The 14,717-nt window shown below is 39.0% G+C and overlaps 1 protein-coding gene across 1 annotated transcript in view; it reads right to left on the reverse strand.

Moving 5' to 3' along the window:
• Positions 1-4,074, reverse strand: part of gadl1.L (glutamate decarboxylase like 1 L homeolog) — a 143,247-nt gene extending 139,173 nt beyond the window's left edge. The window contains exon 1 of the mRNA XM_018267472.2: positions 3,806-4,074. Within this exon, the coding sequence (XP_018122961.2) occupies positions 3,806-3,845 (40 nt within the window). The 5' untranslated portion in view covers positions 3,846-4,074. The remainder of the gene's footprint in view (positions 1-3,805) is intronic.
• Between the last annotated feature and the right edge of the window lie 10,643 nt (positions 4,075-14,717).

A 14,717-nucleotide genomic window follows, 5' to 3' on the forward strand; every position in this document is an offset into this window, starting at 1 on the left:
TAAGGCTGATTAATAATCAATACAGATACAGTAATTACTACATGGCAACACAGAAACCAATGCAACTAGCATTATCATTTAATAATCAGCCCTGTAGCATCAGCTGATATTACAGGCCAACCTCATTTTCTGCTACCCCTAAGCTTAGCTTCTCAACAGCTGCTCAAAGCAGACTGAGCATGTGAGTGTCACAGACACTTTCCAAGATGGTGAGCCCCTGTGACAAGTTTGAAGTCCTGGATCGTTGCTGCTATTGAGGAGCTAAAACTTTATGCCGGTGAAATAAGTTCAGTATATAAAATATGACATTTTTAGTCAAATTCGTTTTTAGGGTTTAGTTCTCCTCTAGTCTATTTGTTGATTAAAGCATAATTATAATTGTGCATTTATCATGCAGTTTTTTCCTACAATTTTTCGAGCAAAATTAGCCACATTTTTAACTATTTCTCAGTCAGGTTAATTGAATTTTGTCACATTGAACATTAATATTATTCTGTGTTATTCCTCTTCCATTTCACTATAACATTATTTCATTCTGCTTTTACACTTTCAGACTTACACAGTTGGTAAAGCAAATATTTACAGCTAGGCTAGAGGTAAAGGGCAGAACTGTCAAATGATATTAATCAACTACTAATTAAACACAAAAATGTGAGTTGCCTGACATTTACCAAAGGTGCAAAACTGTTCGTGCTAAATCCAGTAAACTATAGAAGTGTAAGAAAACGTTACTACACTGGGCTTTGTACAGAACAGGTGTTAAAGGGTTTTTTTTTCAAAACGCATCAGTAAATAGAGCTGCTCCAGCAGAATTCTGCACTGAAATCCATATCTCAAAAGAGCAAACATATTTTTTATATTTAATTTTGAAATCTGACATTGGGCTACACATATTGTCAGTTTCCCAACTACCCCAGTCATGTGACATGTGCTCTGATAAAATTCAGTCACTCTTTAGGGTTGGGGCATATGAGCAGACCCTGGGTGCAAGTGCAAGAGCTCTAAGGGGTACAAAAGCATGTCCCTCAGTTCTGATTTAAAAGGCACCTTTGTCCAAGGTATGGTATAGCTGTGCTCTGGAACTAGAAATTCCAGGGCTCCCTAACTTGTTTGTCTGTATGATGAACAAGAAAGATGAACAGGTTGAGGGTGTGTGGAGGTATGTCTACATGCCTCCCCCGCCTGCACTCATACACAATAATGGGGCACACAAACAGGTCTCTGCACCTATTTGGAGTAATGTTGTAGAAGAAATATAGCATGCCAAATTAACTGACAACACAAAATAGGACTGCCAAAACCATGGCTTTTCCTTGTAAAAAATTTCAGTGAAATCATTATCTTTAACTGCTCTTAGAGGAGAAGAGGAATTTCATTAAGTATGCTAGACTTGGCCTGGATACATTGGCAACCACATATTCAGGGGACTATATGATATGTCTTTATATAACTTGATTGAATTCCGTTTCTCCTGCTAAAATTTGTTTTGGTATTATCCCTTCCCTTTTTTTCAAGGATAAGTAAGACTACATCACACTGGTAAACCTGCTTTGACATTAATCCTATATTTATTATAATGAACAGCTTCCCAGAACACCCCAACTATGTACTAACTTCCCATGCTACCTGGAAGTTTCATCTACCCCCACCCCAAAGCCAAAGTATACAGGTTACTGTAAACCGTTCTTGCTAAATCACAAATACCAATTTGCCAGCTGCAGTTAGATTATTTCCATCTGCAAAATATGAAAAAATAATTATAAATATAGTGTAATTGCTTAGACTATAATTGTTGGTTAATTAGTAGCAGCAAACTGACTGGTACTTTCTGCAAATGTGGTAAGGTCAGGTCGAGAGGTGAATAATGAGCTGTTAAATTTATGAATGCTTGCAAGTCATTGTATTAATACTATTGGCTTTCATACTGTATCACTGATCCTTACACAGATCAGGCATTCAGTGCTCTTTACTCTATTTATAGTGAGGACACTGTATGCTGGCAGTATTAGATCACATTCAGGGGAAGCGCCAGAGTATTATGTTTTACTATCCCTGCGTCACTTGATTGCTAACAGACAGAATATGCTAAAACCCAGCCAAAATCGTCTCTTGCCAACACTTATAAGACGTCTGTGAAAGGTCAAAGAGGGACATAAATAAAGAGGGCAGGGTCTAGAGGTACAGTATATAATAAAGAAGGGCACTTAGATGGTGCAATGTCTCAATACTATCAGGCACAAAACCTACAACATTATTGGCAAGATTAAGTTTTTACTAGTTGGCTGAAGCCACATTACATTATGCTATGGTATGGTTATACTTATAAGCATAGGCAATCATGCTAAAGGTCTACTGACAAATGAATTGTCATATATTGCAAAAAAGCTAAATTAATAGTTTTTTATTATAAGGGATCACGTCTTCAAAGGCCAAATTTGTTTCCATATTATTCCTGACTAAAATACATGTTACACAATAGGACTATTACACACAGGTACAGGTATGGGACCTGTTATCCAGAATGCTCGGGGCCTGGGGTTTTCCCGGATAAGGGATCTTTGTGTAATTTGGATCTCCATACCGTAAATCTACTAAAAAGTAATTTAAACATTAAATAAATCCCAATAGGATTGTTTTGCCTCCAAAAAGGATTCATTATATATCAGTTTGGATCACATATAAGCTACGTTTTTCTTATAACAGAGAAATTATTTTTTACAATGTGAATTATTTGATTAACATGGAGTCTATGGGAACATGGCTTTCCCATAATTTGAAGCTTTCTTTATAACAGGTTTCCTGATAACGGATCCCTGTATTATACTTTTTCAGTAGCTATCAGCATGTGAGTATGGGTACATTGCAAGCATGTGTAGTATATTCACTACTGTATCATGAATCATTACTATACAGAATCCAATTACACAAAAGTGAAACCTGTGCCACATTTACAAAGGACAATTCAAAGTAAACTCTGTTTCACAAGATATGGTGGGTGTTATTTAGTGATATGCAGCCCAATTCCCTAAATCCTGAACCCCTCGATTCTTGATAACAGACAGCAAAAAAAAGTGACACTATTATGTAATACAGAATTTGCTGCACTCCTGCCCTAATTCTAATTAGCATGGACTGGAAGCGAGAATCTTGGAAGATTAATTTAAAAGGGAAATTAGAGAACTTGCTACGCTCCGCTGGTTGTTATTAAAAAGAAATGAATCTGTGAGCGGAGGAAAGGATGAGCTTTAAACTATAGGAAAGCAAAAATTCCTTACTCAGCAGACTTAACAACATCACATACAGAGAGAAATGGCTGTATAAGTTTAGTGGGTGCTATGTCATCTATTCTGAATACAATGTAGAGTTCAGAACCACAGGGAAGAAATACAAATTTACCCAGATCTGATACATTCCTTTTCCTTATAAGTACCATTTGGCATGCCACTCAAAAATTATTTCTAATGAGTTTCACAACCATCTATGCTTAAATAAACAATCTGGGTGCTGGGTTCTACTTACAGAAGAAACTTTGGAGAGTATTTGTATGTACAGTGACGAGGCAGGATCCTGTCACTGGCAGTAGCATGAGGGCACCTGATTAACAAGTACTACGGCATTATAGCATGCACATATTGTACAAACATTAGGCAATCCAGCATAGTGAGAAATACTTTTATGCCCACTGACAAATGCAATGCCTAATGGAATATGTTTCCAATATAGTTAAAAACCAATGCATCTACAGTGCAGCAGGGTGCCTAATGAACTGTTGCTGGAGGGATATAGAAATAATACAGTCTGTTACCCTCCATCTGTCCGGCAGAGTGTGTGCTCTGGATGCTCATTGATGTTTCTGGTCGCTGAAGGTGAAGGCTGCTTGCTTCTTTAGTCTTAACAGATCCCCACAGCAATACCTGGACTCCTATGAAATTAGTGCAGGTGTTCAGTGAGCAAAGTAAGGCATGTACAGGTATCTGCTATCAGGACACTGCCTCCACCCCTAGTCTGCAGCTTCAGCTTTCTACCTTAGTGCTGCTCGCCAATAGCAAAGCAGGGCATGTATTAATACAGATGCCAGATGGCACTTATCCAGCCTGTACAGAATGAGAGTGTAAAAAGGCTTACTTTAGACCAGATGGCCAGGAGGGAGGAGCGCCAGTTAAAGCTGTAATACACAGAGCTGACCCACACCGACCAAAATCTGACATTGGATTTTTTTTACACAGGTCTATGATTCTCTAATTCTTTAACCAGTCTGAGGTATCGCTGCTGAAAAAGGGCCAGACTTTAACCCTATGAATTTTCAAAGTTACAGAAACCCAGAGAAGTTTCTGCTTAATGCAGATTACAATGAGACACACTGCATATATGGATATTTACAATATTTTAAAGGGTATGTAGGATATGTAAATAATTAAAAAAAAAATCTTTACTAAGTTTACCTGTTTACCATATACTTTATGTATATTGAGTGAATAGTAGTTTTTCTGGATTTTTTACTAGACATGATTACACAGTATTTGCTTCCCATAAAACCACACCTTGTTGTTGTTATGCAATGCCCCCTCCTAATTTCTTGCATAAGGTATAATAGGACTTCAGGATATATCCAAGTGTGTTTACTTACTGTCAAATAATCTATGAAGTGTAAAGATGATTAACCAAAGAAAATAAATCCTATACTTTCTAATCATGTGCACCAGAAAGGGATGGACAACCATTACTATTGCAGTTGTATGTATTTGTGTGTCTGTGCATTACTTCAGTGTGTAATAGTCTTCATAAATACTGCTTATTATTTTATATTTTGTAACTGCTAGGTTTAACTTAGATTTGGATTTCTCTCATGGCAGGTAAGACCTAAAGACCTATTTTATTTATAGTTATAGGCAGTTAGGACTAACCTACCTGTTCCAACAAGATTTGTACTGGAATAACATGACATTTTTTTTTCTCTAAAGACTACAATTAGGGGCCGATTCACTAACTTCGAGTGAAGGATTCGAAGTAAAAAAACTTCGAATTTCAAAGTGTTTTTTGGGCTACTCCGACCATCGAATGGGCTACTACGACCTTCAACTACGACCACGACTTCGAATCGAATGATTCGAACTAAAAATCGTTCGACTATTCGACCATTCGATAGTCGAAGTACTGTCTCTTTAAGAAAAAACTTCGACCCCCTAGTTCGCCATCTAAAAGCTACAGAACTCAATGTTAGCCTATGGGGAAGGTCCCCATAGGCTTTCCTAAGTTTTTTTGATCGAAGGATATTCCTTCGATCGTTGGATTAAAATCCTTCGAATCGTTCGATTCAAAGGATTTTATCGTTCGATCGAAGGAATAATCCTTCGATCGTTTGATCGCACTATTTGCTCTAAAATCCTTCGACTTCGATATTTGAAGTCGAAGGATTTTAATTCCCAGTCGAATATCGAGGGTTAATTAACCCTCGATATTCGACCCTTTGTGAATCGGCCCCTTAATGTTTACAGCATATTGTGTATATGTACTGTACAGACAAACATAAACGTTACTTTATTTTAGTTACCCATATAAATTATATGGTATTGCCATTCAAGAAAATTATAATGCTGAATGTATAGGTATACATTACCTGTATGTATTTTCTCACAATACTTTAACGAAGATTATAATGTCACATGCAATGTTGATAAAGCATTTGTATTGTTCCTCTCATATCACTTCCAAAACATGATCAATGCTAATTGTAATTTTGATTTATTTAGAGTTAGATCTACCAATGATTAATTGGGGAATTCTGGAGGATTTTTGGCCATTTGATCTTTAAATGATCCAAATCATTTAATTAGTAATCCAATTTGAGCAAAATAATTATTTTACATTATCGGAGCCTTCCAGTGATTCAATACCCCTACAGATCAAATTTGTAATCAGTTTTTCTACTGCTTTAGCTCTAGCAAAATATTGGCAGCTCAAAGCTGACAAGATCCATTCAAACCAGTAGGAACATTCTTCACCTACTTCAGCTTGAATGCAGTAAACAGGACTTGTGCTTAACATATGTTTTGTCTATTTTTTAATGAAAAAATATGTATTTTTCCATATATTGAGCAAAACATGACAAACAGAAAAACAGAAAAACAGAACCTACTCCATATTTGGCCCATGTGAGATAGATACCGTATATACTCGAGTATAAGCCGACCCGAGTATAAGCCGAGGTACAGATGAAGCCACTTGGATTTGTGAGATAAATGCGTCATGACTCATGGTTAATTGAAGAAACTGCGTTATCTAAAGTCATCTTAACTCATTTAATGCATTTAACCTTTCCATTAGCATACCAAAGCACCATTGTGAACAATGGTGAATGCTTTAATTAGATGGGATGTTGTGACGCAGTTTTCTATGTTAAATGAGATAAATGGGATATCTGTGTTTAGTTATTCTGTGTCAAACAGACAAACCAAAGTGGCTGCATCTGTACCTAATTTTACCTACGAAAACTGGGAAAACTTATTGACTCTAGTATAAGCCTAGACACAACTACAGCCCTGTCTCCCAGCAGCGCACATTCTGCCAAAGCGACCCCCCCAGCGATCAACCGGACTTCTTTGCAAAGTTGATGGTGACAGAGAATTGCCAAACAGATTACTGTGTGCATTGTCCCACTGTCCCACTACCATGTGCAGAGGGTGCTGTTTGATATTGCAGTCACTGTTATTCTTTCATATAACCAACAGAGGGCGCTGTGTGATATTGCAGTCACTGTTATTCTTTAATATAACCAACAGAGGGCGATGTGTGATATTGCAGTCACTGTTATTCTTTCATATAACCAACAGAGGGCACTGTGTGATATTGCAGTCACTGTTATTCTTTCATATAACCAACAGATGGCGCTGTGTGATATTGCAATCACTGTTATTCTTTCATATAACCAACAGAGGGTACACTGTTATTCTTTCATATAACCAACAGAGGGCATTGTGGGATATTGCAGTCTCTCCCCAAGTGTACTGTTGGTATAGGAATGATTAAAAGTGACTGCAATCTCAGCTACTGCCCGCTGACCCGAGTATAAACCGAGGTAGACTTTTTCAGCACATTTTGGATGCTGAAAAACCTCTGTTTATACTCGAGTATATACGGTAATTGGATTATGGGATCCCATATAATCCCTATGTATAATGGACTCCAGCTAACAAATCAATCATGACAAAGGGTGAAGGTTGGGGGGTTGTATACTGGTAATTATCTACCAGGCAAGAGCCAAATGTGGAGTAGCTTCAATCTCTGTGTTTGCCCTGTTTAATTCAAGAAATAACACGAAACATAAGAATTTCACATAAAATGCAAAAAGTAAGGTCAACACAGGTATACTGCCCCTTTATCATTAAAGTCTGTTGGAACCATGCACAATTCTTCGAAAATTAGGCATTTCTTATGCATTTCTTTTTACTTTAGAAAATTCAAATGACAAAAAATTAATTGCCAAGAACAGAAAGAGTTGATAAGCATTCAGTGACATTTCTCATGTGTGAATATCAATGAGAAAAATAGAAAAGAATTTACATTTTTTGAAAAATGGACTACTTTGATAATGTTTTGAATGACTATTCATTATTTAATGAACCGATTAATATAACTGGTTCATTACAAATATGATGCAACACCTTTAAACCATATGTATTCCTTATCTGCTTTTCTACATTTTGCCCTTTGCATTGGTAGCGTGGTAGACAGTTGTCAGACTGATGAGATTTGAAGCTATATTTTTTCATGAGAAGAACTCCTTTGATGGTGATTAAAGCAAAAGACTTATCATGCTGCTGGACAGAGTGAGCATTTTATTTATAACTCTACACCCTTATGTCAAGCCAACTCATATGCCTGTCTTTCTCTCTAATTGAACTTATCCATTTAGATGACCTCTGAAGATTCTAGTGTTACAGGGTCAAGTTGGCTGAATTAGAATGCTATATTTGCTTTATTTTCCTTTGGTTGCTGGTATAGAGCTGGTATTATCCATTCCATTCAAGTCAATTGAAGCTGAGGATATGAAAGTGGAATAAAAAGTAGTGTAAAAGGATGAGTGATTTAATAAGGTGATTTATTTATTAAGATGTGTATTTGGATTTACTCCACTACCAGTTTTGTGCAACTGTAACTTTATGCAATTCACAATAATTGGGCACCAGTGGTTCTTTGATTTATTAATACAGATCCACATGGGAGAATAGACAAACGATACAAGGAATAGTCATTGTACAGTAGCAGGGCCGGAACTAGGCACGTGCCTAGGCAGCAAATGTGGAGGGGCGCCAGGCACCGTACCTCTTCTGCGCCTTGCCCCTAGTTCCGCCGCTTCTTTCCCCACCTGTGGCAGCAATCCCCACTTCCTAGACGCACATTCTCCCTACACACACTCTTCTGCGCATGCGCACGCTTGGCTTGTGCGCTTGATCGCCCATGTGCACGCGCGCCTGTGCATGCATGCACATCAGAAGGGGGCGATGTAGTCAGCCGGGTTGCCTTGGGCGCAAGTAATGCTTGAGGAGGGGTCTACCCAGAGTTTCTCCTGGCAAGTCCCTATTACCTGTCTCTGGTTCCCTGTCTAGGCAACAATGCTCTTGGGATCTAATCCCCCAATAACTCCTCGGTGGAGCCAAAGCTGCTCAATATAGGTAACACTAATCTGGCTGAGAGAGACTATTACAGGATCTAGCTACCCCTTACTAGTCCTGACTAATGATGGCTCCAAATCCACTTAGGAGAGGTTCACACAAACAGTCCTGCAAAAGCCTGTGGCAGAATTTACTGCGCCCACATGGCTAATTATGTATTATAGCACATCGCAACCCAGTGCCCTAGCTTGGGATAACTAGGGGTCATACTGTGTCCCAGGAAATGTGGAATTACTCCCTTCCTTAGACAAAGGGTCCCCTTTGTGCCCAATGCAAATTACTTGGGATACATTTATCAGTCCCATACACAGGCAGTAAACACAAAAACAGCTAATCATTTCTATATAATTTATGTATAAAATCACATAAACATACAGCACCGTTGTTTTTACAAGGAGGTGGGTGCAAATAAATAACATTATTGCCATTGCTTCTGTAAGTCTGTTACATTTTTAGTATAAGATAAAAAAAAAAACACTAAGGAAACTGAATTTGACTAAGATTATGCTGCACCATTGAAGCTATTGTGGATGTTTGTAAACAAGCGTGGCTATCCTGTCACTAACTTATTGAATGATATTGCTAATGTGTACCTATTTACACAATGAAAAATGAGGTGAATTAAACTTAGCCTCATTATTTTTGTGGAATACACTTAAAAGTCTGGTACAATGTAGTATTTGTTAAAGCCAAACATTTACAAGACAAGCTTATGAAAGATGAGGTCTTTTGCTCGGGTCACCCCCAGCAGTTCCACAAACAACACACCAATATGAGCATTGTAATGTGGTCAAATCAAGTGGATTTTATTGTCATTTCAGCCACAACAACAACTCTAGTACACGGTCATGATGGGCAAAGTGGACATTTCAGTTCCTTATGAATATATTCAGTTCAGTCCTTGGGAGTTGAGATAACTGATGGCTTGTGGAAATAGACTGTTTCGCATTCTGGAAGTCAGCGCTCGAATACTGCGGTATCTTTTACAGGATGGCAAGAGGGTTATTAGTTCTTACAGATACTAATGGGTCTTAGTTAGAGAGAAGAAAGAAAAGAAAAACAGCAATAAAACTTAATGTAGATGACATTTAGCAAAAATCAAAGTAGGTCTGATAAATTAAAAACAAATATTCTTAAAGCAAAGAGGGTAAGTGAGATTAAGTATTTTAAACTATACCAGCATTAAAATCAAATGTAGGTTTATAATGTGGAAGAAGGATTATTAAAGATCCTAACAGTAACTAAAAACTTCCGGACATTCATTTTTAATGAACGACCTAACTCCCATTTAATTAAATTCTTGTTAAAAAAGTCAGAGTGAAAAAACATCTCAACAAATCTATGTGTCAATTGAATTGTACGATCAACACTCCGAAAATTCTACTTTATCGAATTGTCGCAGCAAAAACTCATATTTATCGGATTTTCATACAAAAACCCAGACACAGTGCAGATCAAGATGTCCTGAAACATCTTCAGTGACATCTGTCATTGACTTCTACATGACCTCGACAGATTTGAGATGGAATATTTTTTATTCAGAATTTTTAGCAGCTTCAGGGTATAATAAATATCTAACAATATGTTTTAAAAGTTTTTTTCCTCTAAAAATTAGTTTTCCCCCTTTAAAGCCGGGAAACTCTTAGCATGGTTAGCTAATTCCAGAGACTCTCAAACATGCATACCCAGAATTACTGATGTAGAAGGGTGAACCATAACCACTTCCCAAGGGTTTCAGGAGGTATTCCTGCAATATTACTTGTATGAATCTAAAGCTAATTACTGTATACTCAGCGGCGGCTCGAAGACTACCTTGGTAAAATCTAATTTCCAAAATTAACGCAGGAAGAAGCAGGCGCATAAGACGCCCCGATCACGCTACAGGAGGTTAGGGAGGCAGTGGCTGCTCTCCCACAGGGCAAAACACCAGGCCCAGATGGCTTCCCAGCGGCATGGTACAAGCTCCAATGTGAAAGCCTACCCAAGCATCTTCAGCAAACCTTCCTAGACGCGATAGACAATGAGACTTTGCCACCCTCCTTCTATGAAGCAGTGATAGTTCTTATACATAAAGAAGGAAAAGATCCCGAACAATGTAAGTTCTACCATGCCATATCGCTGATAAATACTAACGTCAAGGTATTTGCCAAGATCATAGCCACAAGGTTGGCAAAAATAATCAACTCGCTAATCCACCCGGATCAATCCGACTTCATTCCTAGCAAATCGACCACCACTAATCTGAGGAGAGTCCACACTCACTTACAAATTGAACATGACAACCCAGGATCCAGAGTCCTTGTCTCCCTTTATACAACAAAAGCCTTCGACTCTGTGGAGTGGCCATAACTTTGGGAGTTCACGAAACAATTTGGTATAGGCCCTAATTTCACTAGCTGCCTCCAACGGGGACTGCTAGAAGATAAGATGGCCCTCTATGCAGATGATCTCCTGCTATTCCTAGTGGATCCGTATGATTCCCTCAAATCTGTACTCACAATACTGGAAAGATTTGGTGCTTACTCAGGCCTCACAATTAACAAAACTGAATCTGTCCTACTGCCAGTTGACCCAATACCAGCCCCTCTCTGGAAACACAGGAGAGACAATGAGTCACAAGTTTTAAAACATAGGCATAATGATTACTCTTCAGTTCTCACATTACATCACAGATAATTTGGAGCCCCTGCAACAACAGTTTAAATCTGCTCTTTCAATATGGACTTTACTGCCGATCACCCTCTTGGGGAGAGTAAACCTCTACAAAATAATTTACCTACCGAAGCTACTTTACCGACTGCATAACTCACCAGTTTGGGTTCCCCAAAAGTTATTTTCCCAGATCACATCCATACTAACCCCATTCCTATGGGCCAACAAAACTCCTTGCTTATCCTGGAAATCCTGACAGCACCAGTAGAGCAGGGTGGCCTGGCACTCCCACACTTATACCTACAGTATACTTCCTAGCAAGCCAGCTTCATCACATTCATACCTGGTTCCACTTAAAGGATGAAGACCCGGGATTAGTCCTATTGGCAACCCTGGTGGGCTCATGGGCAGGAATTAGGAACCTCCCCTACAGATGTCTATTGGACTATGCTAGGCAACCCTCAACCATCACAACCCCCTTCAAGGCATGGAGAACCACATGTAAGGCACTAGGCTGCTCTCTACCTATCCTCTCACCTTTTCTTCCACTCTGGATGAATAGTAACCTTACTCACCTCCGAGACTTGCAAGACTTTAGCTACTAGCCTACTCGAAACCTTAGGGTCCTGGGGGATCTCTTAGTGGATAATCAGTTCCCCACACTAATCCAACTCAAAGACGGATCAGGACACCAGGATATACAGCTGTGTAGATACATGCAGCTACGGCATGCATTGCAATCCCAATTCTCGGATCTAACGCTACAATATGTCACGCCCCCTTTTGAGCTGATTCTTAGGAATCCACAGCATAATAAACTGACCTCCAGACTCTATAAAGCGCTGCTCAAAACAAGCTCTACACCCTTTGATAAGGCTTTTCCCAAGTGGCAATCTTTTTTACCAAAAATAACAGATGAACTCTGGGAGGAGGCAATGGACTCCATATACTCTGATCTGATCGACCTAAAAGATATACTTATCCAGCTCAAGTTCCTACATCAAATTGATATTACAGCTAGCAAACTGGAAAAAATTGGAAGAAACCCAGGGGCCACCTGCCCCAAATGTGGGGAGGGGGAAGCAGGTTTTTTCCATATGACTTGGGCATGCCCACAGATCCACAATTTCTGGTCTTCCATAGTGAAATATATGACTGATGAATTATGTCTGTGGAAGGGCCTGAAGGCTCAGACTGGAGCAGCGGACCAGAGAGGAAGCTGTAGACCAGCACAGTTCGAGGTACAATAGGATTAGGCAAAAGAATGGTCAAAGTCCAGGCAACAAGGTCAGTTCAGGTGGCAAGGGTTCAATAAACCATAAACAGGCAAGGGTCAAGATCAAGGTCAGAATCAATACACAATAATAAACCCAGGTACACACAAAGTATAAACTATAATTGGGCAATGTTTGTAGTCCTCAGGCTCCTTAAATATTCCTCCTTTGGCGCCAAAACGGACGCAGTGGCATCATGACGCTGGCGTTCTGACACCGGCGCCCATTCTGATGCTGGCGCCCATTCCGGCACTGGTGGCCAATCAGCGGGCGAGAAGGTGCAGGCCTCACAGCGCTGCAACCAGGAGGAACCACATGGGAGGACTGGGAGCCGCCATCTTGGATCGAGGAATTGCGAAGAGAATAGCGTTGGTGAGTAGTTTCCCTTACAGTCTGTAAGGCCTAGTTGATATTATACTGCCTCTGAATAAAACCAGATTGATAATCCGAGTGCTACTCTTCTACGCGAAGAAGCTTCTGATGATCAAATTAATGGCCCCCCACGATGACGGCATGCATTAAATTAATTAACAAAATACTCCCACTTATCAAACTCACTTACAAGAGACGAGGCTGCCTGAAGAAAAAAAAAAATAGTTTTCCCCCTTTAAAAAATCTACCAGAAAAATTTGTGGTTTAAAAAATGGGCACCTAAAGTGACCTATAGGTCATGTTGATCGTTTTTTGCTGATAGGGCTACTTTGTAAGTTTTGTCAACTAACATTATCAAACAATTGTCCATCAAAATGGAATTTTCTAATTCTAACGGACTACTGCTGCACAAATCTGACTACCCCCCCCCTCATACAAGAGGCAAAATTATGAATAGTATGCAATGATAATATTAATGTAGATGTTAAAATGGTTTAATTTCTGGCATCAGTATCTTTTTAAAGCCTGTTTGGTACAAGTGTTAGATACTAGGGATGTAGCGAACTGTTCGCCGGCGAACTTGTTCGCGCGAACTTCGACCGTTCGCGTCCGCCGAATGTTCGCGAACGTCGCGCGATGTTCGCATTTTGAGTTCGCGTTCGATTCGAATACAAATCGTTCGACCATTCGACCATTCGAATTCCTTCGACCGCTAAAAATCGAACGATTTCCATTCTTTCGAACGATTGTAAGCATTCGATCGAATGAAAAGCATTCGATCGAATGCTTCGATCGTTCGATTCGAATGAAAATCGTTCTATCGAACGATTAAAATCCTTCGATCGTTCGAATCGAACGATTTTAGCGGGTGTTCGAAGTTCGCAAACTGTTCGCGAACGTTCGTATTTTTTGCCGGCAGTTCGCTACATCCCTATTAGATACAGGACTGCTTTGTGGTAGACAATGCTGTGCTTTGAACCTATATTTTTAATCTGGCTATGATGTGATATATGACAACTCCTGAGCATGAAGAGAACTTTTCTGTAATATATTTGCAAGGCATTTCGATTGGCAATGTACTACAACCTCACCACCACATTGTAAAAGTTTATTGAGGCTTGGGTTTCTTTGTATGGATTGAATGATTCAGAGCACAGTGCAGAGATAAGTGGGTGTATACAAATAGGTAAAGGGTGGAAAAAGATAACAGGAGCATTTAACAAAACCAGTAGGTGTGTAAATATGGGTGGAATATATTATCAAAAAAGAAAGGGTGAAAGTTGAACATGCTAAATATGTTCTGGCTGACAATAATCATTTGTTACAAATGTGTGGACGTAACCTGTTGTGCCAAAGGTGATTATCACATATGGCAACTGTAAGGTGCTCTAAATCATGTGCTGAAATCGCTGCTGCTGAGAATGAACTGAATTCCTTCTAGCAGTATAATTGTTAAGTGATGGTTATATAAATGGGAAATTAATTTTGTTGTGTTGCTAGTGAATTATAATAGTAACAACATTCTTTTCAAAATGAGAGAGCAAAAAAGAAAACATACAAGCCATATTCCTTAATTTAACAATAACAAAATATTAAAAGAATACATATCCAGCATCAGTAAATTATCATAAATACTCATAGTTTGTATATCTAATGACCATGGATGAGCATATAATTTTTCCTGATACAGATTAGGAGCAAACTTCACATTTTTCACCATTTAGAATTTTGATATGAAATTTGTCCC

Source organism: Xenopus laevis, chromosome 6L (assembly GCF_017654675.1).
Source record: "Xenopus laevis strain J_2021 chromosome 6L, Xenopus_laevis_v10.1, whole genome shotgun sequence".
NCBI classification, from domain to species: Eukaryota; Metazoa; Chordata; class Amphibia; order Anura; family Pipidae; genus Xenopus; species Xenopus laevis.